A 16,859-nucleotide genomic window follows, 5' to 3' on the forward strand; every position below is an offset into this window, starting at 1 on the left:
CAGCCTGGCTATAAAAAGCCACCATTCTGATTTGGTGGCCTTCCACCCTGGCTTTGCACCGGTGCAATCGACTGCGAGCGTGCAGGACTGAGAGGCAGGCCCCTTCGCCGTTTGCAGGCAGAAGTAAGTCTGGGAAACCTACTGAAGTTTTCACCAGGGAATATCTGGCTCTTTCCGGTAAGTCCCTTCCCACCAGAGGTCCCTAGCGCTGGGGTATTCTCGTCACCCTGGGCATACCTTAGTGTCATGCGTGGGCTGAGGACATAGAGTGGCAGTAGGGTCGTGGGAACTCCAGCATAATTTCCTTCCATAAATTAAAATTAGTTTTGATCAGCTAAATATAGCAGCCGAGCAGGATGGTAAATGGCCAGGGCTTGTGAGAAGGCAGCAGGATGAGAAATGGCATTCGAGGGAATGAAGGGCGGGGTGGGACGAGCCAGCCCCAACACTTGAACCCAACCCCAAGCTTTGGGAAAAGTTCCACTCATGGTGTATTTAGGGGAAGGGGGCATGGGTGGATTTTTGGCAGAGCGCCTCTGCGGAGCTGGGAGTATAACTGGGGATGCTTCAACAGGATGATCTGGCCAGGGAGGATCACGAGAGAGCCCCCAGCCTGGGGAGATCCCCAGGTCGAGAGTCAAGCGATTTGGGGAGCTTCTGTACAAAGCACTCAAGTCCACATTGAGCCAGGTCCGAATCCAAAATAGGAAGGAAGGGAAAAGGGGATAAAAGAATCCCTGTCTCCCTGGAGTGTCTTCCTGCCAGCTGCACCCTTGTCCATCCTCTGTTGTGTTTTCCCTGCACCCTACCCCTGGGGTTAGTAGCAGCTCAGCAGGCACAGCTTGGCTGAGCCAAGACAGGTTTCTTCCCCTGCCCAGGGAGAGCCGCTCTCCCGTCTTGCCGGTTCGCTGGCCCCTGCGGTGGTGTGGTGTGTGCCCACGGGGGTTTGCTGGGCTGTCCCTGGACCGTTGTATAGCTGTGCAGCGTTCTGGACTCCTGCAGCACCTCCCATAGGGTCCAGGGGCTCTGGGGTAATGGCCACATGGGAGGTCCAATGTCGTGGGATGGAAGAAGCAGCTGAACTCGGGCAGTTGAAAAGCTCGTGGCTTCCTGCGCACGCTGAAAAGCACCACTGGTGGCACTGATTCCGCTGGCCCTAGAACCCTAGAAATGCCGGGCCGGAAGGGACCTCGAGAAGTCGTCGAGCCCAGCCCCCTGCGCTGAGGCAGAACCACGTAAAGCTAGACCAGCCCTGCCAGGGTTTGTCCAACCTGATCTTACAAACCTCCAGTGACGGGGATTCCCTGGCCTGCCTTGGAAGCCTGTCCCAGAGTGTAACTACTCTGAGTACGTCTGGCCGCTGTCAGATCGATCTGTCTGGGTCAGTGAAGACCCGCTCAGTTGATCCGGAAGTTGACAGGTTAAAGCCACCCCCTCGAGTGGTGCGGCGCAGTGCCACCACCGCATCGAAGGGAGTTATACGAGCTATGCAGAGTAGCTTGCGTAACTCCCGTCAACTGCCGCCAAATTTGAAGGCAAGTGTAGACCAGGCCTTAGAGTTAGAAAATTTGTCCTAATATCTGACCTCCATCTCCCTGGCTGCAGATTATCCCATTGCACCTTGTCCTGCCTTCAGCGGAGGTGGTGAACAATTGATCCCATCCTCTGTATAACAGCCGATAACCATATTTGGTGACTGTTCTCTGGTCCCTCCTCCGGTTTCCTTTCTCCAGACTACACATGCCCAGTGTGTGCAGCCTTTCCGCAGAGGTCATGTTTTCTAAACCTGGGATCGGTTTTGTTGCGCTCCTCTGGATTCGCTCCAATTTGTCCACATCTTTCCTGAAGCGCGGTGCCCAGAATTGACCCCGCACTGCAGCAGAGGCCTCACCAGTGTCGAGCAGAGTGGGACAATCACCTCCTGTGTCTTACATACGGCGCTCCCGTTAATACACTCCAGAATATTCGCCTGTCTCGTAGCTGCATCACTTTGTTGACTCATATTCAATTTGTGACCCACTGTAACCCCCCAACCCTTTCCAGCAGTACCAGCACCTAACCCGTCTGTTAGTGTGGGTTTGGTTTTTCCTTCCTAAGCGAAGTGAATTTCATCTCGTTGATTTCAGACCTTCCTCTACTTTGTCAAGGTCATTTTGAATTCTAATCCTGTTCTCCAGCCATCTTGGTGTCATCTGCACATTTTATAAGCATACTTTCCACTTACTTCTCCAGGTCATTAATGAAAATACTGAATAGTCCCAGACCCAGACCTGACCCCTGGGGGGATCCCACTAAATACACCCTCCCCGTTGGAGAGCCAACCATGGATAACTACTCTCCGAGTGTGTTTTTCAACCAGTTCTGCTGGCATCGTATAGTCATTTCATCTAAACCACATTTCCCTAGTTTGCCCTTCCTGCAGGGGTCATGACCATCTGCTCCAACCAATGCTCATGGCAGCTGTTGCACGTGGATGCCAGGGGCTTGTTAGGAGCACTTGCAATACCTCTTCCACTTCAGCTCCAACCATCTGTCTGCCACTGGGCCCACGGAGCCGGAGCAGAAACCAGTTTTGTCCTGTGTACCCTAGCACTTTCAGTACAACTTCACAGGGATTCAGCGTTACAACAGGTTGATTTCTTACTGCAGGGCAGGACCTTCACTGTAACCAACTTGCACCAGGGTCACTGCCAGAGACCCACCTCAGGGGCGAAAGGTCGGAATTGACAAGATTTCAGGACCCAGGAGTCATGTGGGAGTTAATCATGTCCTGGGGGTGTGAGGGGGATACAAAAGGAGAAAAGAATCCCTGTTCTTTGGGGAAGCAGGGAAATTTGGGGTCTCTCTCTCTCTTCTGCCCTTCCTGCCCCCACCCATCGCTCACAAACTTACAGTATGAAAGAAGTGGGTGGTTTTCATTGTACAACTTCTCATGCAACCACTTCCTGACCTGAACATGTCTGAGGTCAAATTCAGTCTGTATCTGGAAAAAAAAAAAAGTTGCTTAAAAAAAATTGTAACACCCTTCCCCCGCCCAACCTAAAACATCCCCTTTAGCCAGTGGAGAAAAACCCTCCACCCAGGTCTGTATTCCTTTGTAACTGCTCTTCAAATAACCTGGATCCCGGAGTCAGCGATAAAAATAATCTGTAAGTGATCATCTAGTGCTGCTCTTGACAAAGCTCACTGCTATTTTATACGGGGGGTTGGGTTTTGAAATGCAAAGATTCCCTCGTCTTTCTGAATGGAGGACTCTGGGTTATTAGGGCAGGTGTTTTCAACTGCCTAAGGGGTTTAGGTGCTCATGTCCAATTGAATGTCGATAAGCATTGGGTGGAGCTCGGTGGGAACCCCTTAGAGAGCCTCGCCTTGTTGATTCGAGGAATCGATGCAGCATGTTGAACGTTGCCAATGATTTCATTGTGGGAAATTTTGACAAATGAAATGGAAAATTTTGACCAAGACAACTAAGAAAAGTTTTCCAGTTTTTGATGAACTGAGAATCATTTTGGGTTAACATTCTTGGGTTTCTGTTTTTTATTGAGAAATTTAAACATTTCATCAAAAGTTGATTTCCCCCTGAAAAGTTCATCTTTCATGAAATCCATTGTCAGCGAACTAGCTCTGGGCAGAGATTTTGGGCCTCTAACCCAGAGGTGGATGGGTCAAAAGCATCTTCGCCTAGGAACTGGTTCCCGTGTAGAACTGTGTGAATCCCAGAATCACCTTCTCCACCCAGTTCAGGTTTGGATTCAGGTCTGAGCCCCAACTCTTGGGCCGATGATGGCAGGTTCAGAAACCTGGATCCTCTGGTCCTTAGTCCTTAGAAACTTGGATCCTTAGCCCTGTTTGCAAAGTCTGTTTAACTCTCAGCGGGCTGCTATCAATGCAGACACTTCAGGGGCCATTTCTTTCTCTATTCCAGCCTCCCCCCCAAACCAGCAGTGAAAAATGGGCCGGAAAAAAATACAGATCAGTCGAATTTTGGACCAGCGCAACCGGCAGGTAAGCCTCAGCCCCCGGACCCATTCAGAAACTGAGCGGGGGGATGGGGGGAACATCACAGAGTCAGTATCGTGGCTGACGACGTGGTTTGGATTCTGTAGTGGGGAAAGGTGCAGAGTTGTTGACCCTGGAAATGCAGCGAACAGAGACGGAGCAGGCTGCTCCTGCATCCAGTCCCTTGGGCAAAGTGCCACAGCCCACCCGGCAGGAACCCCCAACGAGAAGCTCAAGACACTGGCACGTCAAGGCCTGGGCCCCTCTGCGTGCATTAGCCTGGACTGGCAACTAGACCTGAGCCCAACAGACAGGGCAAATGTCCTGGAGCAGGACTGGAGTCAGGGACCTGGGGGGTGAGATGCTCTGTGTAACCCAACACCACTGCCCTGAGCCGACCGATTCCTCAACCTGGCGCTGGGCTTGACCGCGAAGCCTCCATGGCTCTGCCCCACGCACTGCAGCCTCGCCAGAGGTTTGCCTCTTGCCTGGGCCGTGTAACGGAGGATGTGACCCAGGCTGTTATGATAGCCGTTGGCTGCTGTGACATGCCTCCTCCAGCGAACTTGCCGTGTGCACAGCAACCGGCTGATGCGGTTTCACTCTTGCTCGCCTGACCTGAGGTCCATAAAAGCTGCAGGCCGTGCAACAGCCAGTGAGGCAATGGGACAGAGCTTTGCCAGGCAGTTCGAAGGCAGTGGGCAGCCAGTGCTGTTCCAGAGCGGCGTCTGGACCATGCCTGCCAGAGAGCTCAGTCGTGTGCCCAATGGGAGATGATATTTATAATGGAGCTGAGAAACAGAGAGGCACGAATTTAGCCCTTTTGCTGGGCCTGGCTACTCCGGGCTCTGCCAGGCTGGAGGACAGCGCTGGGGCAGCTGGGGCAGCTAGGCAGGCAGAAGTTCATCTGCTGAACTGAAATAGCAGCACCTCTGGGGGCCCAGTCCTCCATGGTCATTTCCCCCAGCGCCAGGTGGGCGTGAAAGGCTCCCAGTGTCGAGTTTCTGCTGGTGTAAATGGCTGCACAAGGAGAAGCGCACCCAGGGTTCGAGCTGGTTGGGAATTTTGCAGTGAAACAGGTTTACTGTCGGGAAATGCCGATTCGCAAACTCGAACCTGCTTGCTGGGATTTCTCAGGTCCGGGAGATGGTTTCTGCTCAGAGCTCGGGGGTGGGAACAGAGTAAGTTGGCTGGTCTGGGCCCTCACCTGCCGTGCAACTTCAGGTCTCTGCTGTGTCAGAGTCAGCAGGGCTCCCCCTCGTCCCCGCTGAGTGCCACTGGGCTGCGGCGTCTCTGGCCCAGTTGGTGTTGAATTGTTTATACCAAGTGCACAGCTCCAGCAGGAGAGGTGGGGAGGGATCCTTCCCAGAATCCCTGGAAGAGTGGTGGCTAGCTTCCCACCCCGCACCCCCCAGCGTCTCCATCCTTCACCGGCTCCAGCGCTCTGCGAACAGGCCGCCCAGGCACGGTGACGAGTGGGGTGATGGAATCCCAAGGTCGGCAAGACCTCTGAGCTGCTGGCATTGGCCAAGGAGCAGGGAAGGGGGTGGTAAATAATAGACAGGAAGGAGGGTCAGGAGGAGCCGGGTCTGCAGGAGCCGGGTGGGGGCGGGCCCGGGCGCTAAGCCGTCGAGGCTCAGATCTGAGGGGGCTGGGCTCCAGATTCAGCGTTTTGGTGAAGGACATTTGAAGCCTGGGAAGAGCTGCGTTACAACGAACGAGGGTTCGAGGCAGGGCAGGGGCCTGGGCTATTCAGCGGCAGATTAAATGGCAGCAGTGCATCACCGCCAGCGAGGAGAAGGCGGGTGTCGGCGGCTCTGCTTCTGTGCTGGAGCCTGGGGAAATGATGGAGAGAGATTATAGATGCAGCAGCCACCCTTCTCCTCTGCCCCGGCTCCAGCCAGCAGGGTCTGTCAGGCCGGAAAGCCAATTGCTCCAAGATGTGCCCCCTGGCACCGGGCACCAAATGCCAATCCACCAAGAGCATCGCTCCCCTCGCCACAGAGCATCTCATCTCTTGAAATGAGCTGTGGAAAATGCACAGAGGGGCACATTGCAACCGTGGCAGGGATCATATGGGGGCTGTGGGGCCTTGGCCGTGCTAGGGAAAAGGGTGCGTTCTGGTCATGTGACAGCCGACTCCTGGTAACTCATATCCAGGATGATCCTAGCGTGGACAAGTCTGCAGTTCCCGTACCTGTTGCTGAGTGAGGCAAACCCCCCCTTTCCCCTCGGGTTTCCCTTGACTTGCAGGCACAGGCGAGCGCTGCAAACGGCCTCGTCTGCGCGAGGATCTTACCACCGCTGAGCTAAGACATGGTTAAAAAGCCACCGTTTGTCGTCGTGTGGAAGTGCTGTGAGTGTGCGTGTGGGTGTGGTCACAGTGGTTGTGCAAACTGGACAGGCCGGGTGTGTGTGTGTGAAGCACGCAACAAAGGCAGTGTATGCTCAGAGGCGAGGGCCAGATTTAGTGCTCCGAGGCTGGTGCTAATTATACTCCACGCCCACGGCGAGTTGTGTGTTCTCAGCCACACACGCACAGGGCCAAATTTTCAGACGCACGCCCCACACTGGGGTCTGACTGCTGGCCACCTGCATCTCCCTGGGAGCTTCTGGGAGCCGAGGTGCCTGAATGGCCGCTGAGGTCTTTGGCAGGCGTGAAACTGGCCCTGAGCACTCGGGGAAATCTGTCCTGCGACTGTGTCCCCGCCGTGCGACCTTGGTGTAACCCCTCTGGTGTCAAGGGAGTTGCACTGGTGTAAATCGGGAGGTGAATCTGGCCGCTGGGTCTCCAGGGCCGTCGCTCCGGCGCCACCTACTCGCCCGGAGCCCCGTGTGGAACGGTGCCCTGTGTCCTCCCCCCAGGTGACCTTCACCAAGCGCAAGTTCGGGCTGATGAAGAAGGCCTATGAGTTGAGCGTGCTGTGCGACTGCGAGATCGCCCTCATCATCTTCAACAGCACCAACCGCCTCTTCCAGTACGCCAGCACCGACATGGACAAGGTGCTTCTCAAGTACACGGAGTACAGCGAGCCGCACGAGAGCCGCACCAACTCCGACATCCTGGAGGTAGCGCCGCCCGGGCTCGCCGGGGAGGGGCCGAAGGGGGGGCTGCAGGGCAGACCTGACGCTGGTTCTAGGGCAATAAGAAAGGCGAAGCCAGCCTAGCAGCAAGCTGCTGAGCAGTCACTGCATGAAACGAGTTTTGCAGGGTCTCAGCCTAGAGGACAGGTGGCCACTGGCAGTAACTGACCCACCCCTTGCTGGCAGCCCCAGCAGAGAGGCGGAGGGGTGAGAGGGCCTTGGAGACCCACCGTTGCCTCCCACACACCCCTCTCGCCCCGCAGCAAAGCCCGAGAGTGCAGATGGCCGGGGGTGGGGGCTGCTGTATCTGTGCCAGGGTCTGGGGGGGAAGGAAGCCGTGAAGGGAGTGCAAGGTGAGAGGGAGCCAGGCCCGGAGACCTTGGTCCCTTCCCCCGTGCCTGCCTGCCAAGGGAATCCCGGCTAGGCCCTGCCACTCACCGGCTTCCTCCCTGCCAGACGCTGAAGCGGAAGGGCCTGGGGCTGGAGAGCCAGGAGCTGGAGCTGGACGAGGGGCTGGACCCCATGGAGAAGATCCGCAAGCTGAACGAGGGGGTGGACTTGACGGTGGCACGGCCCAGGCTCTACGTGAGTAGCCCGATGCCCGTTCCCCGCCCAGGGGGTCGAGTCCATGGTGCCGGTGCTGGCCTGGGGGTAGATCGCTGGCTAGCCAGTGCCAGCTGGGTCGTGGCAGAGATCCACCCTGTGCCTTTCCCCCACCCACAGGGGCTGCCCCACCTCCACGGGCCCCCCTCCTGTGACTCCCCACCCCACATCCCGGCTCTCCTCTTGCAGTCGTCGGCCCCTCTGCTCAGCCACGACGTGGCCTACGCCAGCACGCCGCCCTCCGGGAGCGAAGGAGAGCCCAGCAGCACCAACGGCTCCCCGCAGCATCACAGCCGCCCGCCCGCGTTCAAGTCGGCCATCCCCAAGCACGGCCAGCCTTTGGGGCGCTCCCCGGGGCCACTGCCACCAGGTGGGTTCTTCCCGCATGGCTGTGGGGAGGGGCCCTGGGCCACGGACTCTGGAGGGTGGAGAGGGCAGGGGCTCAGCCATGGGTTCCAGGGGTCATGGGCGGGGAGTCGACCACGGACTCCGGAGGGCAGCGAGTGGCTCTTAGAGGCAGCACTTGAGCTTTGCGTTGCTGAACAGCACCCCCCCTTCGGGTCGAGGAAGGCACCAACACCAGTGAGTGCCGCCGATCTTTGCCCTTCTGCGCCCAGGGCCTGGCTCTCCCCTGGTTAAAGTGGCTATTCAAACATAGCATCCTGGGCTAGCGGTGAGAGGAGACCCGGCCCTGTGGTCAGGACCCTTGGGTTCCATTCCCGGTTCGGCCACTGGCTTGTGAGGTGATGGGAGGCAGGTCTCGTCTCCCTCTGCGCCTCAGTTTCCCCACCCATCCCTTGGCGGATGGCGGTCCTGCCGAGAGCGGAAAGCAGTCATTCCGCTGCGTGGAGGATATCGATATTTTGGAATCTGGTTTTATTCCGCTTTGGAACTGAAGCCAAACGTTTTGGAATTCTCTGGGAAAGGGAAGACGCCCTGGCGGCGGGGCCATCTGCCTGGCTGGCTACCCGGGATTCACTGACCCTGGGAGCCCGGATGGTGGAGGAGCCACAAGCATAAAGCTTGGGCTGCCAGGCCTTCGAGCGTGTCCGCTCCCTGTCAGCCTGCCCGGAGCGCTGCGGTTTCCACAGAACCTCGCTGCGTTTGAACCGGCCCCGTTAAACGTTTTGAGGCTGAGAAACCGACGAGTTCCGAGGACAAAGTGTTTTGTTGGGATTTTTCCAACCGGCTGCAGTCCTGACCTGTGCAGAGCTGAGGGATCCTGGGCCGGAAGGCGCTAGAAAGTGCAGGAGCTTCTCCTGGGTAATGACCAGGCTCGAGAGGGATCAGGGGGGATGAGCTAACACAGTCAGAGTTTGCAAAGTGACTGTAAAAATGGCCCCGTCTCACTCCACGCAGCTGCTTCCTTTGTTTTGCTGAGTCATGTCTGCTGATTTTATGCACACTCACACGCATGCACACTCGCACGCATGCACACTCACTCGCACGCATGCGCACACGCGCACGTACACACTTGCATTTCTGCTAGCGATGGGCATTCCCCAGCTCCCCTGCACTTCGGGTGGGGTTTGAAATCTGCCCCGTGACCAGGATCTTACACTGATCTCTCCAGCTCGGAGGGGAAAGCGAGGTGAGGCGGGGCGGGGGCAGCATGGCAACCTCCGCCGCCCTCGGTGCAGTTGGGCTCAGAAGTGACTGTGGGCTGGAAAAAGTGACTGAGACTGACCAGTGGAAACTCCCCGGGCGCGGGGGTGAGGGGAAAGTGGAGGGATGACGAAGGTGTTGGTGGGTAACACGTGGCTTTGCTGTGGCCGCGTGATGCTGGGGACTGAACTCCGTGGGCGGGTCCCAGGTGATCCGGGCAGGCCCCTCGCTGCGCACGGCCCTTCCTCACGGGGGAGGCCTGATGTACTTTGCGCCAACGAGGCAGTTTCCAACCCCCAGCCTGTGGTGGGGGAGCTGGCTGGGCCGGATCGCTCTGCACTGTCCCCGCACCGCCCTGCCAGCCCTTGGCCTCTCCACTGGGACTGCCAACCAAGTGTGGTGTGGACGCTTGTCCCTGGGTATGGTACTGAGACCCCCAGCTCCTTTCGGCCAACGCCTGCCAACCAGGGGGCGAGTGGGTACCAGTCCGCCCCCCTTCCCCCAGCCACACCCTGAGACTGGAGGGGGGCCGGATGCCTGTGGGAGACGCATGGGGAATGGCGCGATGTGTCACTGGAGGGCCCCATCGCTCCACGGCAGGAGAGATGACGGGCGAGGAGGGGGTAGCAGTTCCCAAAGCAGGCCTGTCTGTGGGACTCTGGGGGGATATGGAGGAAAGGGTGACGGAGAGCAGGCACTGCTGCCGTTTTGTACACTCTGTGTGTGTGTGTGTGTTGGGGGAGGGGGCGTCACCCATGGGAAGCAAAGGATCCCGGGCGTTTGTGCCCTGGGGAAGTGGCGCCAGCCTGGCATGAATCTGCCTGCTGAGCAGGGCCATATTAGCAAATCGTTTCCGTTCCTTGCCGGCGGCGTCCCGTCCCCCACTCCTGACCCTGGCGTCCCAGCCGCAGCCCAGGTGCGACGCTGCTCAGAGGAGCCCCGCGGGCCGGCCTCTCACAGGAAGTGGGTTTGCAGTCACAGAAGCAGAGGAGGTTTCCGCCACCCTTCCTTCATTCGCACTTCTTAAATGAGTGGCCCTGCTTTCTGCCGCTGCTCCGGGAACACAGGGCTTTCCGAACTGCTGGGCGGGCAGACGGCGTCCACTTCCTCCCCACAGGGCCTGGGCACCACTTACATGCCCCTTTTGCCATCTGGACTGGGGCTTCCAGAATCCTTTGCTTCCCAAGGGTGCTGCTCACCCCAGGCAGAGGCCTGGCACAGGGCCTGGGCACAGTTTAGGTCCAGCTTATGATCTTCCTGCGAAGTATCACTAACCCCAAGCATTCGAAAACGACAAGTCCGACCCTCTCAGATTGGCTTAAAAATCACGAGACCTTTCAAGCAGTGATCCGCCGGGGGCGGGAGCAGGGGGATTGTTCTCTCTCTGAGCTTTTGGGCTGTGCTTAGGTCACCGTTTCCAGCCCTTCTCCACAAACAGCAGGGATAGACGCTGCATTATTTTTGAAGGAAAGCCAAGAGCGTCACGTGATCCCCTGACTCCGGGAGCTGGGACTTTAAGGAAACCACCGCAAATTGCGAGACTCGAGAGCTGGCAGCTCTGCGGCCTTCCTAGGTTGTTTTTGTAACCAATCCTCCGGCCCAAGTGGCACCTCTTCTTCCAGGGAGGCTGGATGTGACGACAGCTGGGGGCATAGAAACGTAGCTTATTAATTGAACATAACCTTGCTCCAAAGGAGATCTCTCCGGCCACTCCCCGGGTGCAAGGTCATCGCCTCCAGTGGACTTGAGCCCACTTCTGACAAGGGTGAATTTGCCTCAAGGCTCCTTTTTGTTACTGCTGTGCACAGGGAGCCCACTGTGCAAGGCGCTGTACATACCAGAGTGAGCTATATTGTGCCTTGTCTGAGACTTCAGGGCAAGCACCCTGCCTTCCCCTGAGCTGGGCTTTCACCACGGCACTTCCCAGATGCACTAACGTTTTCCTGCTTCTCCCTGTCCAGGCCTTGGCTACCCTCTCTTCTCTCATGGCAACCTGAGCAGAGCCCTGGCTACCAAGACCCCTCCCCCAATCTACCTAGGAGCAGAAGGCCGCAGGGCGGATGTCCACAGCAGCTTGTCCAGCTCCAGGAGCAATCTGACATCAGTGGTAAGGGCCTCGCCCGGTGCGTCTGGTCAGGAGAGTGTAGGAAGCCTCCCTCTGAAACACGGATGTCTGAGATCCTGTATTTAATGGGCGCTGTATGGAGAACTGCCCCCTGTGCTACAGCTCCCCTTAGCATCCGTGCAGCTGGGCCTGGGCTGGGGCTGTCGGAGGCTCCGGGGGTTTGTTTTAGGAGCAGGAGTGTCTTCGTTTGCACTGAGGGATGTGGGGAGAAGGAGCAATGCTCCCAGGGGACATAACTCAGATCTTTGCCCAGCCGCCCCTTCTCTGGGGGTCCTGAGCCCTGGGCGGGAAGAGGGTCATTGATGAAACCTTTGGAAGAGCCCCGAGTTCGGGGAAGCGCTTCGCACTCCTTTGCACTCACAACGTGCAGCCACATGCCACGTGCCCGCTCAGTTGCAGGCACAGGCACAGTCTTGCACACACATGCCAGTTGCACACTCACCCGGCCACATGCATGCAGCCAGTCCTGCGTGCACAGCCGTATACACACGCCCAGCCGTGCTCACACACACTCACCCGCACACACAATCACACCCACCTGCCCCGTCGCGCATGCACTCTCACGCCCGCACCGTCAAACCACGCGGGTGCACACTGGACTTTTCCAGGGGGAGAAGGAAAACGCCGGGGCCGTTCAGGAGGGGGCTGATTGTGGGGCAGGGCTAAGAATGACGCGGCGGGGAGCAGGGGAAGGACACGAGCAGGGTGTTTATTGGAGGCCTGAACGGAGGGCGCTTGTTTGTCTCAGCAGCGATCGGTCTACCCTGGCATGCAGACGGTGAGCCCCGTGGTGCCCACCGGCAGTGCCAACATGCCAGCCCATGGGCTAGGGGCTTTCCCCTTCCTCCCCTCAAGCCAAGCAGGTAAGCCGCCCAGGGACAGCGCCTAGCCCGGCACCCCCACTCCCGCAGCGCCTAGATCTCTCCCCACACCTTGCCGGGGCTGCGGTTTCAGACCGGCCTGCCTGTGACCCTGCAGGGGATCCCTGTCCCAGCGCTGGGCTGGACTGCGTCACGTCAGCCTGCAGTGACTGCGCGGCGCCCATGGGGGCGGGAGCTGCCTGAGCCAGGCTCACCCCGGTGGCTGGATGGGAACCCCGGGCCCCGGAATCTCCCCCCTGGGCTCAGGCCACCCCCAGCCCCCAGCAGGTGTAAAGGGGGCGTGGAACGGGAGCTCCCTCCACGCTCACCTGCTGGCCCTTCTCTTGATTCCCGTCTGCTTTCTGCTTGGCAGAGTACGGGCCCGGGGAGGCCTCCTCACACCCTGGCTTCCTCCAGCCCAATGGCATTGCCTCCTGGCAGCATCACCGAGACCTGGCGGCCTCCGCGCACCTGCCGCTCGGGTAAGACCCACCTCCAGCCGCGGTCAGGGGCCAAGGGGCTGAGAGGGACTTCTCTCTGGGGGACGTTCTATGGAGGGCCCCGGCCCCAGCTTCTCTCCCCCCCCCTCAGACCAGCAGGGCTGGGCGCAGGGGCCAGATCGTCACGTCTGGGGGCGGCTGCATCGCCCCCTCTCCCCTTCCCCCATTTCTCTCCCTCCGTCGCCCCTTCCCCTGCTCCCTTTCCCATCACCGGCTCCCAGGGCCCCAGAGGGCCCCAGTGCATGTGGGATGCCGGCCAGCAAAGCCCGGCGCGCCGCCCTGAGCGTAAAACCGGACCAGACCCACGCTGGATGGGAACCTTCTCGTGGTTCTGGTGCCACCTGGTGGCAGGAGCTCAGCACGGGCGGGCGAAGAGATGGGCTTCCTCTGACCCCCCACCTCCCCGCTCGGGGGAGTTTGTTGGCATCCACGGTGGCAGTCGAATCGAGGGCGCGGGCAGCGGGGCAGGGGGTATCTCAGCAAGCGGGGGCTGCGGCTCCCGGTGGGCTCCGGCTGCTGGGCCGCGGACGCGTGGACTGGCAGATACAGGCGCCCTCTCCTTGAATGCAAAGGACAGCCCAGCCCGGGGAGCCGCTCCCAGCTCCTTGGCTGGACGGTCTGTGGGGGAAAGTGGAGCCCTGCTTGCCCCGAGGCCCCGGGACCCAGCGACTCTGTGGCATGGGCCCAACACACAGTCATGACTGCAGTCCGGCCCCGGGCGGGAGGGGCAGTCGAATGCCCAGGGAGTGATTCACGTCTGGCGCCCCAGCTTCCGAGCGAGCCCTGCTCCTGGGAACGGCCCCCGCCACCCTATCCCAGCGGGTCCAGGCTGCTTACAAAGCCTCTTTAAAACGGTGTCCCACCCTCCCCCCAGCCCCACTGAGCCCGGCTCCAAGCTGCTCCCCCAGGCACATGGGTGGGGAAGCGCCTAGGAACCTGGTGCCCCATAGGGTTGTGGGCCGCCAGTTGGAATCTCGCTCCGGCCGGGAGGGAGGAGGTCGTTCATATTTGGCGGCTGCCGGGTGGGGAGGTTGTGCTCGCTGGGGCTCAGCGTCTCCCCAGCACAAACACCACCCAAAGAACCGATACCAGCTGGCCCAGCCACCTCCTCCAAGAGAACAAGGAACAAGGGCAGGGGGCGGCCCGTGGGTACCTCGGCCAAGGGGGAATAGCGGGTACTGGCACTGGACCCTCGCCACACACAGCAGCTTAGAAGACCCCCGGCCCCCAGTGCAGAGCCCAGGCGGGAGCAGGGCAGCAGCCCTATTCTTGATCCATGGGATAAGGAGGGAGCTTCCCCCTGCCCCCAGGTGTGGAATTCAAGCAGACGGGGTGTCGGGGTGCTGGATGTTTACAAGCCATCTTCCTGCCGGGGCTAAGGGGGGTGAGAAATGCAGCCCCAGCCCAGCGGCGTGGGGCTCAGAGATCCACTGGGACCTTCCTCCTCCTGGCTCCCAGCCTGCCTCACGCTTTCCTTCCCCAGGCCAGCCGGCAGAATCCTCCCCCCCGAAGAAGCAGTCCCGGCCCCCAGCAGCTCGCCCCACCACCACCAGGCCGTCAGCATCAAGTCTGAGCGGGTCTCCCCGGTGCTCAGCTGCAGCTCAGCCCTGCCTCAGCATCCCCTGAGCGGCCTGTCCTCCCTCGGCGACGTCCCCAGAGGCCCCGGGGACCCGCACCAGCGAGACGAGTACGCCAAGGCCTATCACTACCCGCTGGTCCTGTCCCGGCCGCTGGCAGAGGAGCAGCGGGGGGGCGTCCCCGTGCGGCGCCTGCAGGTGACGGACGTTTGGCAGAGATAGTGGGGCCAGCTGTCACACTCCTCCTCCTCTTCTCCTTGGAAGCGCTTTGTCCTGCGGTCCCCTGCAGCCCCAACCACCCAGACAGGGCAGGAGGTGGCACCACAGAGCACGGCCGAGTGCTGGGGAGGGGGAAGTCCAGGAACCCCCTGGCTGTGAGTGCCTGAGAGGAGCCCCCCTTGGTGCTCTGTACCAGAACCCCCTGGGCTGTGAGTGCCTGCGGGGAGCCCCCCTTGGTGCCCTGTCCAGGAACCCCCTGGGCTGTGAGTGCCTGCGGGGAGCCCCTCTCTCCGTTTGAAGTACACCCCTACCCGCTTCCCCTCCAACTCTCTGATTTCATTGTTAATCCCTGTCTGGGTGCAAGGTCTGTACCTCTGAGCTGGGCCGGGCCCCCGTGAGCAAGGGGCCCCACTCCTGCTCCTAATGCCCCAGACCAGCTGCAGGTGCCTAGGAAACTCCATGCTGTCACTGAGCCCCAGGTCTGCTCCTGTCTGTCTGTCTGTCCAACACCTCCCACCCGTCCGCTTGTGCCAGCGCAGAGCCGCTGGGGCCCAGCAGTGCTGGAGGGCCGGCACAGACAGGGCGCTGGCCTTTTAACCCTGCGCAGAGCAAGCCGGGAAGGTGGCGGGGCTGCGTTAGTGCTGCCCCATATGACGGGGAGTGGGGGGGTAAGAGGGATTCAGCACAGAGCTAACCTGGGCCAGGCCAGCAGGTGGGATTCACAGTGTTCAGATTCCGCGCGGGATTATTTTCTATTTATTATGTTATATCCAGCCGCGGGTTCAACCAATAAAGATTTGGGTGCGTCCGGCCCTCCGGCGTGGTCGTGCTGCCCAGGCGGTCGGTGCCCCTGAGCTGCTGGGATAATGCTGGCGGGAAGAGTAAGCCACTGTGTGCCAGCTGGATCTCTGCCCGCCAGCCAGGCCGTGCGTGGTGGGATCTCGGAGACTGAGCTGAGTTGGCCTTTCCTGGGCTTCGCTGGGAACCCAAGAGGGGAACGTGACAGCCCTGCTCCGAAACCAGGCTCCAGAGAAACCCAGCACAGACCAGCCCCTCTCACCCTGTGGGCAGGGATCCCTACTGGGTAGAAGTCCGGGGGCACATGGGGCCAGCGTACAGCATCTGGCGCTCGACTCAGAGACTGTAAGGTCAGAAGGGACCAATGTGATCATCCAGCGTGACCTGCTGCACACCGCAGGCCACAGAACCGCACCCAGCCCCTCCTGTAACCGACCCCTGCCTACACCCACCCAGCACGCGTTAGCGGAGAGCATGGCTTTGTGGCCCGCCAGCGGCTGGTCCCCGTAAGAGGCTCGCGGGAGCTGTGCTATAGCCAGATTTCCAAGGGAGCTCAGCACCCAGCGTTGTTCCCCAGGGGAGAGGGGGTGCTTCATTGTTCTCAGTGGGGCAAGGAGGGGTTCTCCTTTGTCCTCACTGGAAGGATCCTCCACTGTTCTCAGTGAGAGCTGCTGGGTGCTGAGCACTTTTGACACTCTGGTCCTGAGTATGGCAGGTCCTGGGTTCAAATCCACCTTTGAGCCCACGTGTGTGTGGGGGGGGGACATGACACAACCCCCCTTCTCCCAGGGTGAGGTGCAGCCAGTCTGTAAAACCCTCCCACGCCTTGCACTGGTTTCTCACAACCCTCACGCCCGGGTAACGTGGCCTCATGCTGGGGACGGGCAGTACCCCGGGTAGGCAGATAACAGGGGCGCTCTGGGAGGCGGGGTGTACGTGTCTGGTACCTAGCCCAGGATGTGTGGAGGATAACAGCCGGTTAACACGCCAGCTAGTTTTTGCACTAAAGCTGTTGACTGGCTCGCGACAGGCCCTCGCAGTTTGCAAACGTGCCCTGAGCCCCAGAAGGCTGAGCCGTCTGGCTGCAGAAGGTCTCAAAGACCTGGCGCCCTCGGGCCCTGCACAGATCCTGCGCCCCGGGCAGAGGCCCAGGCCTGTCCTAGGGGAGGTTCAGCAGAAGCCTCGGGGGGGGGGTGAGCAAGTAATCCCGGGACTCCCTGGCGCGCAGCCGGGCTGAGCCGGTCGGGGCTGGCACCCGGGCAGTTCATTGATGTGATGGCCGAATGCCCAGCCCGGAGCAGGCCCAGCAGTCGCTGGGTAAACGCACCCCGGGCCTGGCATTGGTGAAGATGAAGCTGGCGGCCATTATCCAGCCGGGCGTCAGGCCCTGAATGAGGCGCCTGGACCCCGAGGGCTCAGTGGGGCTCGTACTGGCAGGGGGCAGGGCTGGCTGCAGTTTCACTTTGCTCGCTAGATGTCGCTGTCTGCT

At 60.0% G+C, this 16,859-nt stretch overlaps 1 protein-coding gene across 1 annotated transcript in view; it reads left to right on the forward strand.

The window, feature by feature from the left end:
• MEF2B (myocyte enhancer factor 2B) overlaps nt 1-15,608 on the forward strand; it is a 32,192-nt gene extending 16,584 nt beyond the window's left edge. Inside the window, exons 2-9 of the mRNA XM_067560420.1 lie at nt 3,926-4,005; nt 6,865-7,068; nt 7,540-7,668; nt 7,876-8,056; nt 11,253-11,398; nt 12,165-12,279; nt 12,650-12,758; nt 14,260-15,608. Coding sequence (XP_067416521.1) covers nt 3,952-4,005; nt 6,865-7,068; nt 7,540-7,668; nt 7,876-8,056; nt 11,253-11,398; nt 12,165-12,279; nt 12,650-12,758; nt 14,260-14,575 — 1,254 coding nt within the window. The 5' untranslated portion in view covers nt 3,926-3,951 and the 3' untranslated portion in view covers nt 14,576-15,608. The remainder of the gene's footprint in view (nt 1-3,925; nt 4,006-6,864; nt 7,069-7,539; nt 7,669-7,875; nt 8,057-11,252; nt 11,399-12,164; nt 12,280-12,649; nt 12,759-14,259) is intronic.
• The last annotated feature ends 1,251 nt before the right edge of the window (nt 15,609-16,859 follow it).

Source organism: Emydura macquarii, unplaced genomic scaffold (genome assembly GCF_026122565.2).
Source record: "Emydura macquarii macquarii isolate MOO-44397 ecotype Brisbane River unplaced genomic scaffold, CSIRO-AGI_Emac_v2 contig_306, whole genome shotgun sequence".
Taxonomy (NCBI): domain Eukaryota; kingdom Metazoa; phylum Chordata; order Testudines; family Chelidae; genus Emydura; species Emydura macquarii.